The 19258-nt window shown below is 66.0% G+C and overlaps 1 protein-coding gene across 1 annotated transcript; it reads left to right on the top strand.

The window, feature by feature from the left end:
• The first annotated feature begins 9137 nt into the window (after positions 1–9137).
• Positions 9138–11329, top strand: NKX2-3 (NK2 homeobox 3). Its single transcript, XM_027460331.3, has 2 exons — positions 9138–9656; positions 10280–11329. The coding sequence occupies exons 1-2, from the start codon at positions 9320–9322 to the stop codon at positions 10918–10920; spliced, it is 978 nt and encodes a 325-aa protein (XP_027316132.2). The 5' UTR covers positions 9138–9319; the 3' UTR covers positions 10921–11329.
• The last annotated feature ends 7929 nt before the right edge of the window (positions 11330–19258 follow it).

Below are 19258 nucleotides of genomic sequence, written 5' to 3'. Positions count from 1 at the left end.
AGCCGGACATTTGCATGAGATTTCCTCCTCTGTTTTCTCATCTTGTTTTCGCTATGCTGTCACTTTTCTAAGCGTTTGCACTCTTAGAAAAAGAGAAAAGAAAAAATAAATGCAATGTAATTTCCTCAGCTATTTCAGAGCTATAAGAATAAAATCGCAGAAGAAAGAATAATAATAATAATAAAAGATTTTTAAGATTTCGGTAATTTTTCAGCTGCAATAGAAGCAATTTGTTCCTATGTAGAAAGTGCTGCAACTTACAGCCAGATGAGGTTAGGTTTGTGTTTGTGCATGTGAAATTCTTTTCTAAAATGTTGAATTATATTTTTTTTCAGGGAAAAAAAAAAATCCAGGGCTGTTTTCTGGGGCTTCGATTGGCTTCCCTGAGCAGAGCATGGCAGAGTGGGGCGCTGGGATAGTGCAGGGTCAGAGCTGCCACAGCTACCTGAGGGCTCGGCTCCTGCAGAAGAGGAGCCCAAGCACTGGGACGGAGCAGCCAGACCCTGGTGGTGACAACGCCGGGACAGAGCGGGTGACCGCAGGGGAGACACAGCTGAGGCTGGGAGGTGACAGCAGACACGGGGACAAGACCCTGTGGGAGACACCAGCTATGGGCACTCACACACCTGCAATTCAGCAAAAAGGGAGGAAACCCACCAAAGCGGGCTATGGAGGAGGGTAGATGTCCCCACGCCGTGCCGTTTGCCTCTGTTGCTGTGGGAGGTGTCCTGGGGACACCCCGGGTCCCCCAGCGTGGGCAGAGGCCAGGGCTGGGAGCATCGCCCTGCCCGGGCCGGGGGCTGCAGGCCAGCCCCTTGCTCCTTCAGCCCCCGGTCCTTTCCCAGCTCCCCACACCTCCTCCTGCCTGCCGCGGGGGGGCTGTCACTCCGAACAATAGTCAGCCAGCGTTATTTATTTTCTAAATAAATCAGCGGGTCCCACGCCGAAGGGCTGGAAAGCGGCGGTTGAGATTAGACCCTCCCCGATCCCCGGCTGGGCCTTGAGCCGCTGTCAGGGCTGCAGAGAAACAGCAGCGAACTCTCACGCAAATGGCCTATAAAAAAGGCCCCTGTCAAAGGCACCTTGACCTGCAGGCTCGCTTTGGTGCTGGGCTCCCCAGCGGCCCTCCCCTCCCCGGGCTGCGCTCTCCTCGCATGATGTATTTCCCCTGCCTTTTTTAGAGCTGCATTATGTTAGCTCCAGGAAACAGCCTCTTCCTTCTTATAAACACAGCCCTGGGTTACTGACCAGCGGCCCTGCCACTCCACAGCCACTCTCTGTCCATCCATCACACCTCGCTGTCACCCTGGCAACATATCTCTTGGACCGGTCCGGCTCCAGCGATGGGAGAGGCGGGGGGGGGGTGGGAGGGTGAGCGGGGGGGTCACATACACAGAGCACAATTCCAGCCTGCTGACTAATTCCCTGGAAACCCTGGGGCTGCACAATGAGAAAGCCTTTCCGAGGGTTTCTCGAGCGTTACTGGAAGGTCAGCCGAAGGTCGGCGCAAGGACACGGCTCCGACTTTCCCCGCCGTCAGCAGGGCGGGTGCACGGGGCAGCGGGGGCGGGCGGCGGGGGTACCGGGCGCGCGGCGGGAGGGATGTTTGGAGAAGGGCGCCTGGGCCCGAGTGGCCCCGCGGCACCGTGCCGGGCGCTGGGGACGTGCCTGGGATGGGGACGCCGGGGTGTCCCGGCAGCCAGACAGGCGTCAGCGGGACGGGGAATGGCCGGCGGCGTGGCCCCTTCCCGCCCCGCCATGGCGGGGATGGGGAAAGGAAGAGCTGCCTTAGCCCCTTGCTGACGCCCAGCCACCTTTGCCATGGTCCGTGCGCCCAAGGATTGGCGTGACACTGTTGTAAAGGTTGTTGGCAGTGTTGGTGGAGGTGACCCAACACGGCTGGCCATGGGCTCCAGTGCACTGGGACGTGACAGGCACAAAGATAAGCCATGAGTCGCACCAAGAAAGCCAGCTCTGCCAGCATGGGGACAGGTTTTGGATGAGTCTTGGGCCCATCCAGCCTTTTGTATGTGTGCCTGAAGCACAGCAAGCAGGAGGGGTCACCCCCGTCCTGTTCCCAAAGTGCCACCCATGCCCTGCCCCAGGCACTAGGCACACCAGCGTCACGACCACCTGGTTGTCCTCCCAGGCAAGCCGTTGCCTCGCAAACAAAATGCCGTTGGAAGGCAAGCATTTGTGGTGAAATGGGAGGTGTCTGCTCTCCAAGCAGCACGGCCCAGCTTCTGCCCATTCCCAATGCAAAGATGGGAGTCGGATTTACATGGGGAAAAAAAAAAAAAAAAAGGCAAGCTTTTAAGGACACATCTTCACAAACCCAACCCGAAGCCCCACAAGGGCAAATCCTCTCTAATCCATGCTCTTCCTTAGAGGTGTAAGTGGAGTGGAAGGGTGGAGGGGGGATTTAAATCTGGAAAACTGAGTTCCCCATCTCTTAGGACTGGCAGAGAGCCCACTGATAGACTAAAAACAAGTCTGCAGAGAAGCCTGTGTGGGATAATCCGGCACTGGCCCCAGAGGGGACAAGAACAATTAGGAATCCTCTCTGAAGCCTCCACTCCAAGATAGAAAAACAGTTTATAATTTCATCCAGAGTTGTTGTTAGAAAGTTCTGATTCATCGGGATATACTAACAATTCCTGCGCAGTAATTACGAGGAGAATTCATTAAACTAACTCAGAGATAAACTATTAACAGAGACCTTCAAATCTCCCACCTGCCTGCCTGCGTGAGGGTCCCAGGAGCTGCTCTGTTTGTGCAGCAGCCACTGGCGAGGAGCTGTCGCAGGAGGAAGCAACATGAGCCGCAATGGCAAAACGCGAAAACTATTTTAAAGGAAAACGAAAGAATGGGTGTTTATTAAAAGTGCGCGGACCGAGTGCACGCTCCGCAATTAACCTTTCCAGCCACAGTAGCCAGACAGGGAGCTGTTTTCCTTCGCTTCCCCTCAACATGCCGCAGTCTCCACCCGTGGCAGCCGTTCCACTTCCAGGGAAAAACATGCCACGGCACCGGGAGCTCGCCTGCAGCTGCCTGGGGAAGCGGCGTGCAAAACACCCTCCATTCGAGCCCTCCATGCCGTTCTGCCTGGGGCTGTCCGCTGGGAACAGCGAGGATGAGGTTCCCCTGTCCTGCTCCCGCACCCCGGCTGCAGGTAGGCGAGAAGGTTTCTTGGAGGAGGTGGGGTGTTTGTGCTCAGTGCTGCCGAGCTGTCTGGTGACGAGTTACCAGCTCAGAGGATGAAGCCCTGCAGTGCCCCGGAGCCCCTAGGGGAGTGCCACCGCACCAAGCAGTGCCACTGCCTCTGCACCTCCTGCATGCACCCCAGGGAGAGCTACAGCACACCCAAACCTGCAGCATGGTTTCTGCTGCAGGAAGGCTGGATTTGGTGTGCTTTCGAAGCCTGCTTAACCCGAGAACACCCTGGCAAAGCCACACCGTGTACACGGTGGTGCACATTTACCAGCTCTGGGGGCAGCCATTTCCAGGATGGCCTCACCCGCATGGGAACAAGCCCTGCCTGCAGCCGGAGGAATCTCGATTAAGCAGCAAGAGAAGTGGGGACTGGCTGCCGGGGAGATGCCCTAAACAAGAGGAACTTATCGGCTCTGTTTCCAAGATGAGACGTGTCAGCACCTCGCACAGATGCAGCCTGGCTTCTCGCTCCTCACAAACACGCCTGTGCCGAGGCACGAGGCTTTCCATGTCTCGAAAGGACGCCTGCAGAAACAGCCGCGGAGCGCCTTGCGAAATTTCTTCTAGAAAAGGCTTTGCTTGGGCTAGGAAAAGCACTGCACCCAGAATGCTCCGGGGGACGCCTCGGACGGGAACAGGAGCCAGCGTGCAGCTGCGCTCCAGCGCCATGTGTTTGTCTGGGGACCGGCCCCGGCGGCGGCGCGGGGAGGTCCTGAGCCGGGAGGAACACCGAGTGCCGCGGTCAGCAAGGATCCGCTCGGCGAGTACACACACACCAAAGCCTGACACGGCTAATCCCCCCCTGTTTATTATGTAATAAAACGCTTTCCAGACCTGTTAAAATTTAATTGGTTTAATCTGAATTGTTCCATTTTCTACAGCGCATGCAAACACAGAGCCTGACCCTGCCACTCTCGTGTGAACCGTCCCGCTGGCTGCGGTGGGAGCAGGATGAAACCCGCTGACCTCAGCAGGATTACGTGCATGAATCAGAGCTGCAGGCCTGGGCTCGGAGCTGAAATCCAGTGCCGGGCAGGCCGCCAGCGCAAGGCCCAGGGTCCACTTACGCTCCACTTAAGCCCTATGGGATGCAAGTGGTACGCGGACCTGGGGATGCAAGCAGCGAGCAAGCCTCGTGCTGGGCCTCTGCTGAGGGATGAATTTCAGCCCCGGTTCTTAACCTCATGGACACAAGCATGCAGCAACGGCTCCCGAAGCACAGAGCAAAGGCTGCGGGTTTTGCTGGTGTGCGCATGTTTGCGGCGGTGTCCTCCAGCTGCAGCCCTGGCCCAGGAGCTTCTTGTCGCATGAGCGGTAAACTGTGATTTATGACAGATTCTCCTCCAGAGGAAGAGGTGTTTGACAACCCTCTGCACGTCCACAGTCGCAGGGCCGTGTTGTGCAGCAGGGTGGCTTTGTCAAGCCTGCATATCCTTTGTGAGCAAGAGAAGCCGAATCAAAGGAGGCAGGAGGGGGTCCTTGGTGCTGACATTTCCTATCCTGCATTGCTTCAGTTGTGGGATGACCTTTACCTGCTCCTGTGGTTTGGCTCTCATTGAGCTCAAGATGTCAGGCTCCTGTTTGGAGCTCCACCAGGGTCTGAAATAAAGGGCAGCCTCCCCTTTGGTGTCCAAATCCACCAAGATTCCCTTGCTGCAAGGACCACCACCCTTGTGAGAGCCACTCTTATTCCCCAAAATGCTGAGTGCTGAATGTTATACACAGCTACTGGTATCCAGCACCACTCTGGATCCCTCAAATCAAGCTCCCAATTTTGAAACTTAAGTATTTCTCAGGACACTGGAAACTCTTGGTATGACCCTAAGAAAAACACATTTCACATTGAGGTATTGTTTGGGGAAATATTTCCAAAACATACATCTCTGTGAAGCAAGTGTAAATCAGCCAATTGCAGAGCAAGAACATATTGAAGAAAAGCAAATATTTGCAGTGACATATTTCTCTAGAAAATGGGCATTGCCTGGGTGGTTGTTCTTGGCAAGGGTAAACCAGGGGGGTTCCCAGGATGGTGAGAGGCAGATGCAGGTGTCAACTGGCAGGCCCAGTGGGCAGAAGGGTGCAGACATTCCCGGTAGGACCGAGACAGGGCAGTGGGAGAGGAAGGCAGCATGGTGCTGGGCGAGCGCGCAGCATCCCTGGCTGGGACCCGGCTCCTCCGCCTGCAGGAGCCGTCCGCTTTCTCGGGGATTAAAGAACGCATTTCGTTTGGAACAGGAGTGGAAAGGAGTCATTGCTGGGAAAGCGTCGCGGCTGGGATAAAAGCCGCTCTTTATCCCGGGCCAGGGGCCGTGCCAAGGCGGGCGCGCCAGGGGAGCGCGTCCCGGCCCGGTGGCCGCAGGCGGGGCCGCTCCGTGCCCGCTCTCCCCGGTGCCTCCCGGTGCGCGCCCGCCGTCGGGGCACCGGGCTCGGTGCGCGGAGCCCCGCGGGGAGGCCGGGGCCGTGCCGGCAGGTGGCCGAGGCGTGCGGGGCCGCAGCGAGGCCGGGAGCTGCGGGGCACCGCCGGTGCCGTCCGCCGGGCGCTGCCCCGGGGTCCGCGACCTCCCCGCGGCGCGTCGCCGGCCTCGCCGTGCGGGGGCGTCCCCGGAGCGCTGCGGTTCTCACATAAATCAGGGCCGAGCCCCTGGGAAAGGGCCATCCTTCACCGGGCGCTGCTGACAGAGAACGAGAAACAGACGGGCCCTGAGATAAACCACGGCGCGGAGCGTTTACACAAGGGCAGGCTCTGTGTAAATAGAGCCGGGCGCGGGGGGCAGCTCCCGGCGGCGCGGACCCGCACCGGCCCCCGGCCCGCGGGGCTCGGGGCTGCCCGGGGCGGCGGGCAGGTGGGCGCAGCCCCCGGGGGTCCCCTCCCGCAGCCGTCGGGGGTCCCCGCCCGCTCCCCGCCGGAGCCGGGGCCGGATTACCGTGTTTGTTTGTTTACGGCCATTAGCGCGGGGCCGGCTCCAGCACTCGGCACCCGCGAGACTAATGGAGCAATTAGCGGCCCCGCGGCTGATAGCATCGCCCCGAGCGAGGCCCCCGGGCCGGGCAGCGTGCTACCGGGCCGCCTGCGCCCGGGCCCCGGCGGCGGGGGGGCCGTGCGGGGCGGCTCCGCCCGCCAGCCGCGATGTGCAGGGCTGCTGCCCCCCCGCTCCGGGCCGGGGGGGGCTCTTGGCTCCGCCGCAGCATCCGCACGGCGAGCTCCATCCATTACAATAATCCCCTGTCTAAACAGAGCGCAGGAGCGGCCGGGACAACAAGGCCCCGCTGTAAACAGAGCTCAGGGGACGCCGCTAATGATATAAATAAAATAACCATTAATAGCCCGGTGACCCCGGCCCAGCCGGCTTGGGAAAGCCCCGGAGCCGCATCCCGGGGCTGACGCCCGCCGGCAGGTACCGGGGCTGCGCCCTCCCCTGGGTCCCGCACCGGGACCCCGCCGCTCGCCCCGGCCGTGCCCCCCGGCGCCCCCCGCCCCGGTGCGTATGGGCCCGGGCAGGGCCGAGCAAGGCGCGGCCGTGCGGGGCCGCTGAGCTCCGGCCGGAGCCGTTTCCTCGCCTTGCCCCGCCGGGAACCGGGTCCGCTCTCAGCCCGCCGAAGCGGGCCCGATCCGGCCCCACCGGGACAAAAGCGGGGGCCACCGGGGGTGCTGCCACGCGAGTCGTGTCCCGGCTGGGACCTGCCCTGTCCACCCGCGACGCCTGCGTCCCCCGAGCACCCGCCGGGGTCGGCAGCGGCAGGAGGGAGCGGGCCCCGGCCAGGCCGGCCCGGCGGTGGCAGGGAAGCGGGTCCCGGCGGGGCAACCGCTCCCGCCGCCTCCGAGCCGCCCCGGGGAGCCAGTCCCGCCCCGCCCGGGCTCCCCGTGCCCGCGGGCCGCGCCTGGCGCTCGGCCCGTCCGGGGTGCAGCTGCGGGCGGCAGCGCGCTGGCGCCAGGCGAGCCCACGGGGCCAAGGAGCGTGGGCAGAGCCGTCCGGGCCCGGTACCGGGCCCTCGGCACGGCGGCTGCAAAGTCAGAAGCTGGAAAGCACCCTTAATTCCGCGTCCACCCAAAAGGGCCCAAAAGGCCGAGCACCGCTGTCTTGTCTCGCTCCGGTCCTTGCTTTTGCCTCTGCCCCTATCCCTGCCCCTGCCCCGGGCTCCCGGGAGCGCGGCCCCGTGCACAGCCCCGGCCCTTCGCCGCGCCTCGGCGAGAGCCGCCGACCGGGAGCGGGGCCCTGCGGCGGGCGGGAGAGGGCCGAGACCCTCGGCGGCCGTAAGAGCCACACAACGCTCCTCGGTACCGGGGCAGCGGCCCGGTACAGCCGGGAAGCCGTGCGCGGAGTCGGGCCCCGAGGAGGCCCGGCTACGGCGAGCGCGTTTCCCGGTCCCCCGGCCGAACCGGGAGGGAGCGGGAAGCGGCGAGGAAGGAGAGATTTACTGCGTGGGCTTCGCGGCGGGGAGCGATCCGGTGCACCCGGGCCGGCTCCGGCTCCGCCGGGGGAACGGGAACCGGCCCCGCCGCGGGACCGTGAGCACCGGAGCTGCGGCGTCTGCGCGGGACCTGCGCCCCCGGCCCGGGGCTGCGCCGCCGGTAAATGCGTTTCGCCGTTGCGGTGGGACACGGGGAAACGAGGGCACCGACAGGGCCGGTAAATGGCGGAGCCGCCGCCCGGTAACGACCCGAGAGGGCCTCCCGTGCAGGCCCCGAGCAGCCCCGGTCCCGGGACACTCACCTGCCCGCCGTGCGCGCCCGGCTCCCCGCCGCCTCGCCTCGGCGCCGATCCGAGCCCTGCGGGGCGGCAGGATTTTAATCACAACGGAATTTCCCACCCGGGACCCCCCGCCCGACACTTGGCCCGCCCGGTGCCCCCACCGCGGCGGCTCTGAGCCCTTCGAGCTCCCGGGGGCCGCGGGGGCCCGCCGCGGGGCTCCGGCACCCCCCGCCCCGCCGCGCCGGTGTGCTCGGCGGGGAGAAGGCGCAACTCCAGGCCCGGGGGGTACTCGCGGTGCGGAGGGGCTCGGCGGGCAGCGCCCTGCTCGCCCGGTGCATTACCCGCCGCCACGGCGGCGTGGCGGCTCCGCGGAGCCGCTGCCCTCCCGTTACCGGCGGGAGAAACGAAACGAAACGAAAGAAAACGAAAGGAAACGCCGAATGGCCCGGGTTAGCGTTCGCTGCCCTTGTCCCGCTCCTCCGCGGCTCCGGGCTGCCCTCCCGCCGCGGCCCGGCCCGGTTCTCCGGTGCCCGGTGCCGGCGGGGCTCCGGGGCCCGATCCGGCCGCGGCGGAGCAGGGAGCAGGGCGCGTTCCCGGGGCGGGCGCGGTGCGCGCCGGCTGTGGCCGGCGGTGATTTGCCTCTCACGGGGGACCTGCGGGATAACCGGGGGGGACCGGGGAACACGGGGAGGGTCGGGCTACGTGTACGTCGCATGGCTGCTGTCCGCCCGGGACGCGGCGGGCACCTCCCGGCAGCGGGGCACTTTTGGAACCGGGCGGCCGGTTGTGCCCGCGCTGTCGGGGGGGCCGGGCCCCGGTTGTGCCGCACGTGTTCGCCCCTCCCGGGGCCGGGCCGAGCCGTGCGCGGGCAGGGGCCAGCGGGGCGCGCCGGGGCGGGGGTCCCTACCTACCTACACGTGCTTAGCACTGGGAGGCGCGGCGGCGGCCGCGGCTCTCTCCGGGGTCCCCGACCCCGGCGCACGATGCCCGAGCCCGCGGCTGTGCCCCGGCGGGCGGGTGCCGGCGGGGCGCTCTCCGGGGAAGCGGCCTCCCCGAGCGCAGCCTTAATACATTGCTATTTCTGGCCGGGCGGCCGGAGCCGGGCAGGGGGCCGGCTCTGCCTCCCCCTCCCTCCAATGGCGAGGCCGCCCCCGGCCCCCGGCCCCTCCTCGCCGTGACGTGCCGGCCCGGGGCAGAGGAGGCTCCCGAGCCCTTGGCTGTCCCTGCAGAAGCTGTAACAAAACGCAGACCCCCAGCGCCGGGCTAATGGAGGCAACTTAGACAGGAGCAGGCGCGGCCCCTCGTCTCTCGGCGCTGCCTGCTCCCCCCGCACCGGGCGCGGCGCTCCCCGCCGAGCCGCAGCCCGAGCGCCGCCGGGCCCGCGGGACTCCCCGGCCGCTCGCTTCGCTGCCCCGATGATGTTACCGAGCCCCGTCACCTCCACCCCCTTCTCTGTCAAAGACATCCTCAACCTGGAGCAGCAGCAGCAGGACCCGCACTATGGGGCCCAGCTCCCGCACCACCTGGAGCACCACTTCCACCCCGCCGCCTGCCTGCTGGCGGCCGCCGACGGCGCCCGCTTCTCCGACGGCGAGGAGGAAGAGGAGGAGGACAAGCTGTCCTACCTGACAGCGCCCGGCGGCCAGGCAGACGCGCGGATCTCCACCGACAGCTACGTGCACGCCGTGCTGCGCGGCTCCTGCGAGGCCCCCGGCCCGGGAGAGGAGCTGGACCCCGCGGCCCGCGACCCGAGTGAGTATCGGCCCCGCCGCGCTCCCGTTCCCCGCGGTCCCGACGGGGCCGCTCCCGTTCTCCGCCTTTCGCTCCGGGTCTGTCGGCACGGAGCCCCGGTCCCGCCGCGTCCCCCGAGCACCTCGAGCAGACGCTGCGGTAATTCGCAGCCTCCGCGGCCCCGGGAAGCGCTTCCACCGGGCCCCGCCGGGATCAGACCCCCGCTCCCAAATTTCAGGAGCGGAGAGGGAGGGAGAAACGGGCCGGGTTAGGCCCAACCGGCGCCCGGTGCGGCGGAGCCCTCCCGGGGAGAGGCGGCGGGCAGCAGGTGCCCGGCTCCGAGCGCGGCGCGGCCCCAGGGCTCGGCCCGCCGGTGCCACCGCGGTGCCTCCGCAGGCGGCCCGGAGGCGCGGAGACGCGGCCGGCCCCGCCGCCCGAACCGGCGGCTCGCAAGCACGGTGCCGGTGCCTGTCCCAGCTCTGCCTCCCGGCCCGAGCCGCGGTTCCCCGACGGGCGCGCAGCGGCGGGGCACGGGGCACGGGGCTGTGCGCGGCGCGGGGCTCTCGCCGCCCGGTGCGGCCCGTCGGGAGCGGCGGCGGCCGGCGTGAGCGAGGCGCAGCCGTGACCTGTGCTCCCCCGTGCAGAGAGCTGCGCCCTGAAGAAGCCGCTGGACGCGGCGGAGAAGCCGGACGAGGCGGAGAGGCCGAAGCAGCGGAGCCGGAGGAAGCCGCGCGTCCTCTTCTCGCAGGCGCAGGTCTTCGAGCTGGAGCGGCGCTTCAAGCAGCAGCGTTACCTGTCGGCGCCCGAGCGGGAGCACCTGGCCAGCAGCCTGAAGCTCACCTCCACGCAGGTGAAGATCTGGTTCCAGAACCGGCGCTACAAGTGCAAGCGGCAGCGGCAGGACAAGTCGCTGGAGCTGGGCGGCCCCGCGGCCCCGCCGCCGCCGCGCAGGGTGGCCGTGCCCGTGCTGGTCCGCGACGGCAAGCCGTGCCTCGGCGGCTCGCAGGGCTACAGCTCGGCGTACAACGGGCCCTACTCCTACAACGGCTTCCCCGCCTACGGCTACGGCAACGCCGCCTCCTACAACCCCGGCTACGGCTGCACCTACCCGGCGGGCACCGGCGGCGCCTCCATGCAGGCCGCCTGCAGCCCGGCCGCGGCCGCCGGCCCCTTCGTGAACGTGGGCGGCCTGGGGGGCTTCGGCGGCGGCGGGCAGCCCCTGCACCAGGCGGCGGCGGGGCCGTCCTGCAGCCAGGGCGCACTGCAGGGCATCCGGGCCTGGTAGCCCGCACGCACTCAGGGCCGGGAGCGGACAAGGCAGCACGGCCCGGCGGCCCCGCAGCGCCGTCGGGAGCCGGAGCCGCGCCGCAGCCCTGGACCGAAGGCGGCGGCGGCGGCGGAGGGGCGGCGCGGCGGGCCCCCGCTCGGCCCGGGACCGCGGGGCGGGCCGGCGGCGGAGAGGAGCGGAGCGGAGCGGCGGGCCGGGGCTGCCCCAGCTCCCCGCGAAGCGCCGCCGCCCCGAGGTGCCGCCGCGACGGGCGGCCCGGAGCCGGTCGCGCCGCGCCAGCGGAGCAGCTTTGCTTGTAAAAAAGCCGACGGCGGGGCCCGGGGCTCCCGCGGCCCCTCTATCTACTCTGTATCGGTTACTGCCAGCGCCAGCTCGCGGAGTCAGTCAATAAACCAGGTGCAATATCCGCCGCCCGCTCCTCCTTCGCCCGGCGGCCGGGGCCCGGCGGGGCCGGTGCCCGGCGGCGGCGGGGCTCTCGCAGCGCCGTGCCCGCGGGGCAGGGCGGCCGGGCCGGGATTGTGAGCGTGCCAAGGCGCTGAATGGGGCCGAGCAGCTCAGAGCCGGCCCATTGTGGCCGCCGGGCCGGCGCTGAAAGGAGCCGCCGAGGAAGGTAGCGGGAATAGGCGCTTATTGGATTCGGGAACAAAAGGTGTGGCAGGGAGGCGAGGGACAAAGGGGCCCCGGCGCCGAGATTGACGGGCCGCTTTGCCCCCCACTGAGGCCCAGGCCCGGCGCTTTATGCGCGGGGGCTGCAGAAACGTGCTGGGTTTTGTTCCCCTTTCTCTGAGCGCAGGGGGAGAGGAGGGGGGTCCGCGGGCCGCTGATTAGGGCCGGCCGGGCCGGGCAGCCTGAATGCCGGGGCATTATTGCTACATGTTCAGCCGTTTCGCTCGGCTGCAGGGGGAGGGGGCGGCCGAGACCCGCAAGCCCGGCTGCGGGGCCGCTCCCGGCCCGTCCCGTCCCGTCCCGTCCCGTCCCGTCCCGGGGCCGCGGGGAGCGCAGCCGCGGTCCCGGCCCGGGCGCGGCCCCGCCGCGGAGCCCTCGGGCGGTGCCGGCTCCGCCGTGCCGCTGCCGTGCGGGGCCCAGCGGCTGTGCGGCTGCGGAGCCCCGTGGGCTCGGCCCGGCGGTGCGGGGAGCTGCCCCGCAGCGTCCCGCACGTCCCTCCGGCCGCGCCGCCGGTGCTCCGGGAGCGGTGTGCAGCCTCCCCGGCCGCAGCCCGGGGGCTCCGTGTGCCTCCCCTTGCCCAGCGGTGCCCACCGCGTCCTGCCCTCTGCCCCACGCGTGTCCTGGGCTTTGCCGCACGCCACCGCACAGCTCACGGCCACGGGCGCTGCTAACACCCGCGCTGATATATATATTTTTTATTATTATTACTATTTTTTGCACCGTGCGAGTGAAGCGCGCACCGTTGGGAAACCACCGGAGAAATTCGCAGCTACAGCCCCGGGCTACGAGCAGGCTCCGGCCCCAGCCCTGGCTCGGCTCGGCTCGGCTCTGCAGCCCTGTCCCGCGGCAACCCCGCGGCCGGGAGGCTTCGCGGGGCCGGCGCTGGGAGAGGATGCGGCACGCCCAGGCGATTGTTTGCTGGATGGCAGCAAGGTGTCGCGGGAGAGGAAGCCCAGGCTCCGCTCTTGGCTTTCGGAGATGAGCGGTTAAGGCCCCGCGGTCTCGTGGGTAGAAACAGGATAGCCAAGAACAAAGATAGGCAATGTCCTCCCTCCGCGGCAGCAGCAAGCTGAGATTTGTCTCTGCCGTAGGAAAGAGCTGCATTTTCCTCCATGTTCTGCCAGACTGCTGTTTGCAAAAACAGGGGACCCCGTGCGAGTTCACGCCTCGGTGAGCAAGCTGGAGGAACGGAAACCACAGAACAACCTCCTCCAAAGTTGGGGCGTGCGAGAAGAGCTGCCTGCTTAGCACAGCCCCTCCAAGTAAGTGATAGATGGTCAGAAACACACGGCACCCCCAGCAGCACCCAGAGGCTCTGGTCGAGATGCACGCTCCTACAGCCACTCTCTGGAGTGCGGCCACTCGAGCAGAGCAGGGGGCACACACACACACATACCCCATGGCCGTGCTGCAAGAGGCAACGCCAGGCAGAACCGGCATGACGAAGCACCAACAGCCCCAAGCATTGCCATAGGCATGAGTTTAGTCTCATGGGCACCCCACTTATGCCCGGTGACACCCGTGTGTGCTCCCCAGCCCTGCCATCCCCACCCAGGGCCAGACCAGCACGCAGCTGCTGCTCTTCCAGGGCCTAAGGGATGCCAAGAAGCCTGGCTGCAGGCTGCTGAGGCACGGTGGAGGGAGTTCCTGGATGTCCACCATAGCAAGCCCCGCTCCTGGATAGATCCCAGCTGTCCCACCAGCTCAGGCTGGGGGAGTGGGAGGGGGGCAGGGGCTCGGTGGGAGGGATCCAGACCCCCGAGCTGATGGGGAGGATGGAGCAGCCAGCGGTGCTGGGGAATTGGGAGCGGGGTGGCGGAAGTGAAATGCTCCAAAGAGGAGGAACAGCCGGCGGAGGCCGGTGGGAGGGAGGTGGTGGGAGACCGCAGATTGGCCAAGCGGCCCAGGGAGGAGAGACACAATGGAGGGAAGTCGCTGCGTGGCCACACTGGAGGCAGCGCCCGCCCGTGACGCACCTCGTCCCATGGCGCCCCGCGCCGAAGTGGGGCGCTGCCGGATGCACCCGAGACGAGGGGTGCAGACCATCGGCGGGACTCCCTCCTGTGTGGTTCTGTGGTGGTGGTGGCAGGGCTGGAGGAACATCAAGGAAGCAGAAAGCCATGGTCAAGGGGCAGAGGTCGTGTGTTGTTCCATCCCGCTCAAACAGGGATTCACTGAAAGCACTGGTTGATTCTGGGCAGGGCTGAGGTTGCCCAAAACACCTCGCTGGCTTAAGGCTAAGGAGGGGTTGGGCGAGGAGGCCAGGCTTTAACCACCAGATCTCAGGTCCACTCCTTGCGTGGGCTCAAATTCCGATTTTCATCCAGGCTTCCTGGCCAAGCAGGAGCCCATGAGCAGATCTTGCCTCTGTCCACTAGGCTCCAGTGACTGCCAGGAAGGGGCTGCTCAAACCCCATTCGCAGCTGGTTTCCTACAGCCTCTGTCCTGCTCAGGATCGCACAGGAGCAGCGCAGCTCCCTCTGGAGCACTGCAGATGTGCTCCGGTTTCCTCTACTTCCCAACATCTTTTTCCACTTCTCCCTTCCAAGCCCTGTGGTCATCTTCCCCCTCGTGCACTTCATCCTTCCCAGTTCACGGTGTGCTTGCAGGCATCAGCAGGGAGCTCGCCTGGGCACAGGGCGAGACATGTGGGGGCCCAGGCTGCCTGCAGACCCCGCTCCAACCCAGGCACAGCCACCGTGGCCTTAGGGAAGGGACCTGGGGACCCCGCAGGAGCCCTCTGGGAGCTCCCCCCTGCTCCGAGGACAACAACGAGGACAGCAACAACGAGGGGTTGCTGCCCAAGCGCTCCCCAGTGCTGAGAAAGCTGTGGCCAGCCATGGATCAGGTAAATAAATTAAATATCAGTGGCTGTGCTGTGCAGCGAGGCTATCTCACACCCCTTGCCTACCAGCACAAGTGCCAGGGACTGCCTGTTTTTCGTGGATGAGTTACTGATGGCCTCAAACCCTCCTCGAGCCTGCCCAGCGCACCGCGAGATGGCCACGCCTGACTTAGCAGGGGGGGCTCTTGCATTTTTCAGCCTGATCCCTGCACTGACGAGAGCGAGTGCAGAGCTGCTCCAGGGGGCTGAAGCAACCCACCCGGGGAGGCCCCCTCGCCGTGCACCCCCCAGCACAGAGCTGTCCAGAGGCCACCATCCGGAGGCCACCCGCACCCCCGGCCGGCTGGGGGCTGCGCAATAAAAAAGCCGCGAGCGCTTTGCAGGGGTGCCGGGGCTGCGGGTGCCGGCCGGGACCCCCGGGCGCCCCCTCTCCCAGCTGGGACACTGTCACCGGCCTGTCCCCAAGCGAGATCCGCCACCGCCACCTATCGGCAAGCGCACGGGGCCGGGCTGGGGGCAGGCACCCCGGTGTCCTCGTGTCCCCGCGGCTGGGTTTGGGTTGGTGCTGGGCGGCTCAGCACCTCCCCTAGCCCCAGCCGGGTCCTTGTGCCTGGCCGCTTGCTGGCTCTGTAAGAGCCGGGGAGGTTTTTTGGGGAGCCCTTCGCCACCCCAAAGCGGTGCCGGCCCCCCCAGGCTGGCAGCATCCCCAGAGCCCCCTTCCCGACCCCGCTCTGCCCTCAGCCTCCAGGCACCGCGCTGCCCCCGCGGGTCCTGCCCCAAGGACATCGAGGACACGGAGAAGGACATCGAGGACATGAAGGACAGCGGGGACGGGCGCTGCGCGCAGCCTCTCACAGCTGCGGGCTGCAGAGGGAGCTGTGCCCCTGCTGGAGCCGCGGCCCGATTTTGGCCCAGCTCCCTGCTCCTGTCCCTTACAGCCCCTGGCAGGGCTCCAGGTGACGGGCTGCCCGCCTCTGATGGGCACCCAAAGGTGCTGCGGGCAGAGAAGACGGCTTGGGTTTGCATTTCTCCTTGCACGCTGTGCCGTGCTAAACGGGGTCTGTGCCTTGCCCAAAGGCAACGTCAGCGCCTGTGCCATGAGCACCCTGGGGAAACAAGGGTCTGGAACAGCCCCCAAACGTTCCCATCACACAAAGACACAGTGAGAGCAGACCCAGCCATGGGATGTCACGGGTGGCTGTCTGGATGGCCTCTTAAGTGCCCACAAAGCAGGTTTTCAGCCTTGGCTTTACCTTTCAGGCTGTTAGGCGAAGCCTGGGCTCCCCTCCTGCCTGCATCCCCACGATGTACAGAGCCCGGGACCTGCACGGGCAGGGGTTGTCCCCCAGCTGCTCCAGCAGCAGCAGGGGTCAGCAGGCAGCCTCCCAGAGCCCACCAGGGGCAACGTCTGCTCTGTGTCCAGGCAGCCCCAGCTCCTGAGTTTACCACCGCTGCAGGGCCGTGGGGTCATGAGAACTTGTATAACTTTATTGGGGTCTGACAGAGCCCTGAGGAATCCCAGAAGCAGCGCAGCCGGGGCTGGGGGAGGCTGTGAGGGCACCCCCCTGCTCCCCGCAGGCGCCAGACACCCCCCTCCTGCTGAGCAGGGCTGGCAGGCACCGGCTGCCCCACGGCAGAGGGGCTGGGGCAGGAAATTTTGGGGTAGTGCAGGGTGCGGGCAGGGATGTGGTGCAGCAGGGCAGAGCCCACATCCCCCTCCTCTCTGCCACCGAGCCAGGCTGGCAAAGGGGTGGCTTGGACTCAGCACCCAAGGCTGGATTTGCTCAGGAGCCCCCCAGGCACAGGACAGCCATGCTGAGGGGATCTCCCCATTTTGCCCTGGGGGAGAGGAGACCCCTGGCCCAAGCAGCTCATCCCCCAGCCCTGCCCTCAGCCTGCACTCAGGCATCTCGAGTTACCCCAGCGAGCGGCTGGGTCTCGCTGCAGCTCCAGCTACTGCTGGCAAGGCAAATGGGGGCTGCCCGAAATAGCCTGGGCTCGTGCCACGGCGGGGCTGCCGTGCCCCCAAATCCATCACCCGGGGCAGGGCTGGCAGCACTGCCCCGCTCTGCCCTGCTTGGGGGCTGCGGGCTCGCCCCCACCCAGCACCAGCAGTGGGATGAGGCTGGAGGGACAATGGGACATGGGGACGAAGGACAGCAAGAGGCTGGACGTGGCTGGGGATCCTGCAGGGGGGTGAAATGGGGTTGTCTGCGGAGCTGCGATGGGCTGAGCGCGGCTCCCTCGCTGGAAGGCCAAAAATAGCCTGGTTACTCAGAAGAGGCTGTAGGAGGGATTTCACATGAAGCACAGCCAAATGCCGAGGAGGCCACAGGCCCAGCCTCGTGCAGCGGGGCTTCAAGGAGGGGTCACCGGACCCAGGAAGGGCACCCAACCCCCAGCCAAGCCCCCCAGAGAAGGCAAAATCCCTTCACTGCAGGCAGGGGACGTGTTTGTGGGGATGCCACCACCATGAGCAGGGGCTGGAGGTGCTGCTATGGGGCTGGTTGGTCACTGCAAGAGCCAGCACCCAGGGCTCACAGCACCATCATCACCGGTGAGAAACCAAGAGCAGCAGCCTTCCCCAGGAGGTGTTTCTGGCACTACCCGTAGTGGGAAAAACCCCACAAGTTAGAGGGGCTCAGGGGATCAACCAGACACCCTGCGAAGAGAGGTGGCAAAAGTGGGACTTCTGTCCAACTGAGATGGACCCAAACGCACACAGCCACAGCAGGACCGGGGGTGACCAGAGGACCTAAGGAAGCCTCGTCAGCACAATTAAGAGGCAGCCTCTGCGCGTCCCTGATGCTCAATTCAGGGTTTCTGACACTGCACCCACACTGGGCTTGGTTTGAAGCCATCTCGTGGCGAGGAGCACCCAGCTCCACGCTCTGCAGGCAGCGCCAGCAGCAGGCACACTGCCTCCTGCCCTCCATGGCCCATGCATGGTCCTGGAGCTGCTCCTCGGGCTAGCTGAGGTTCAGCTCCGAGGATGGAAGGAGGCAGCAGCAGGACAGGGGATTTTTCCACTCTTCCATGGCTTGGCCACAGGGGATGTCTGGAAAGCCCCTGGATGCTCCCTTGCAGCGCTGTGGTCCCTGCAGTGCCACCACCCCGGGGCTGCTCTGCGGGCACTGGCAGCGCCCTGCTGCTGCTGGGTGAGCTGGCAAAGCCCCAGCAGAGCAGGCAGGCCGTGGCCCTATGGGAGGAAGCCAAGATCTCCCCTGTGCCGTGCTGAGTTATGATACCCCCCTTCCCGGGGGTCCCGCTCCCTCCCCCAGCCTGTGTGCGGGCAGTTGTTCCTGGAAACGCCCCTCCTCACCCCGCAGTCACCTTCACTCATGCCTTCGCCCGCTGACATTTATAGAGCCTCTTCCAGCGGCCGAGGGGTTTAACAGCATGAATCTCCCCCCAGCCCCTGCCTGTGTTTATGCCTTTCCCTCCCAGGCATCTGCAATGGCCCCGGTGCGAGGGCTGGAGGCGAAGCTGCGGCTGTGCTCCGGCCCCGAAGCGGCTCTGCTGGGTCGTGCCCATCTCCTGCTGCCTCGCTGCTGGCAGAGCCCAGCCCCGCGCTGCCCGCTAATCCTCCCTGGGTCTCTCCCAGCCTTTTCTGCTGCTCGGATTCCTCCCTCTTGGGTGGAGGAGCCGCAGGGCTGCCAAATCTTGCAATCCTCGGGTTATTTCTTAAAGCCCCAGCTGTTGAAACAGGGAGAGCGGAGGCTCACCGGCTTCCCGGTGGCTTTGGTTTCTTTAAGGAGCGCCAGATCCTCCTGCCTGTGCAGAACAAGCCGGGCACAGGAGCCCACAGGGCACAGGAGCCCACAGGGCACAGGAGCCCGCAGCCCAGGCGGGGAGCAGCGGGCAGGCACGCAACCACGCGGGGCTGCACTCAGGGACACGCAGAGCGGTGAGGGCAGAGCCCCCAGCACCCCGTGTGGGGCAGCCCCGAGCCCCCAGGGATGCTGGCAGACAGCACATACCACGGCTGTGAGCGCATTTCCTCCAGGGAGTTGTTCCAGGCATGGCCCGTCTGTGTCTGTGGGATGGATGCCCCTCCTGCAGGCACGCAGGGAGCATCCCGCTGGGGCCAGGCGTCCCCATGGCACCCCACAACGGGATCTGTGGGCTCTGTAAGGCGGTACAAGCAAGCAAGGCATCAGTGCTCAGCACATGGCCCCGTGGTTCTGCCTTGTTGGTCCGAGCCGGGTGGGACTCCAACAGAAATCGGTGTCAACATGGCTAAGAAAACAGTTTAAAAAAAAAAAAAAAAGGTAATTTAATATTATTAAATTAGAGAAAATATTGAGCAACTGTGTTTGTAGGGGCCTCTTGGTGGCCCCTCCTGGATGAAACCCTGCAGCCAGCGGGGGACGCAGCATGGCTGCTGCCCTGCCTGGCTCTGCTCTGCCCCCAGCCTGGCCAGTGGGGCTGGCACACGGCCCCAGGAGGGGAGAGGCTGCAGGGGAGAGGCAGGATGGTCCCCAGCTGGGTGGTGCAGGACTCTCGGCCTCGCTGCTGTGAGGTGAAGCCGCTCTGAGCTGCCCCGTCCAGCCTCGTGGCAGCGGTGGTGCAGGGCTGCAGTAACGGGTACTTGGCTGTATGGAGACTTCGCAGGGGGCTGGGCTGAGAGCACTGTGTTCCTCACGGACTTTCTTCCACCACTTAACGCCTTTCGCCATCAAACTGCTGAAAAAGATGTCCTGCCCTTCACACAAGGACCTCCAAGCACGTGGGTGAATCTGCCCACTGCTGCTCCCAAGGCATCCCACCCGCCACCCTGATGAGAGCCACAAAAAAAGAGCCCAGCGCTGGGCAGTCAGAAGG

This window comes from Anas platyrhynchos, chromosome 6, assembly GCF_047663525.1.
Source record: "Anas platyrhynchos isolate ZD024472 breed Pekin duck chromosome 6, IASCAAS_PekinDuck_T2T, whole genome shotgun sequence".
Lineage (NCBI taxonomy): Eukaryota > Metazoa > Chordata > Aves > Anseriformes > Anatidae > Anas > Anas platyrhynchos.
The sequence above is the reverse complement of the archived record's forward strand: the minus strand, read 5'-3'. Positions and strand labels throughout refer to the sequence as shown.

Coding starts and splice junctions, on each gene's coding strand:
- NKX2-3 (XM_027460331.3), top strand. CDS start 9,320: ATGATGTTACCGAGCCCCGTCACCTCCACCCCCTTCTCTGTCAAAGAC. Junction 9,657..10,279: donor CCCCGCGGCCCGCGACCCGA/GTGAGTATCGGC, acceptor TCCCCCGTGCAG/AGAGCTGCGCCCTGAAGAAG.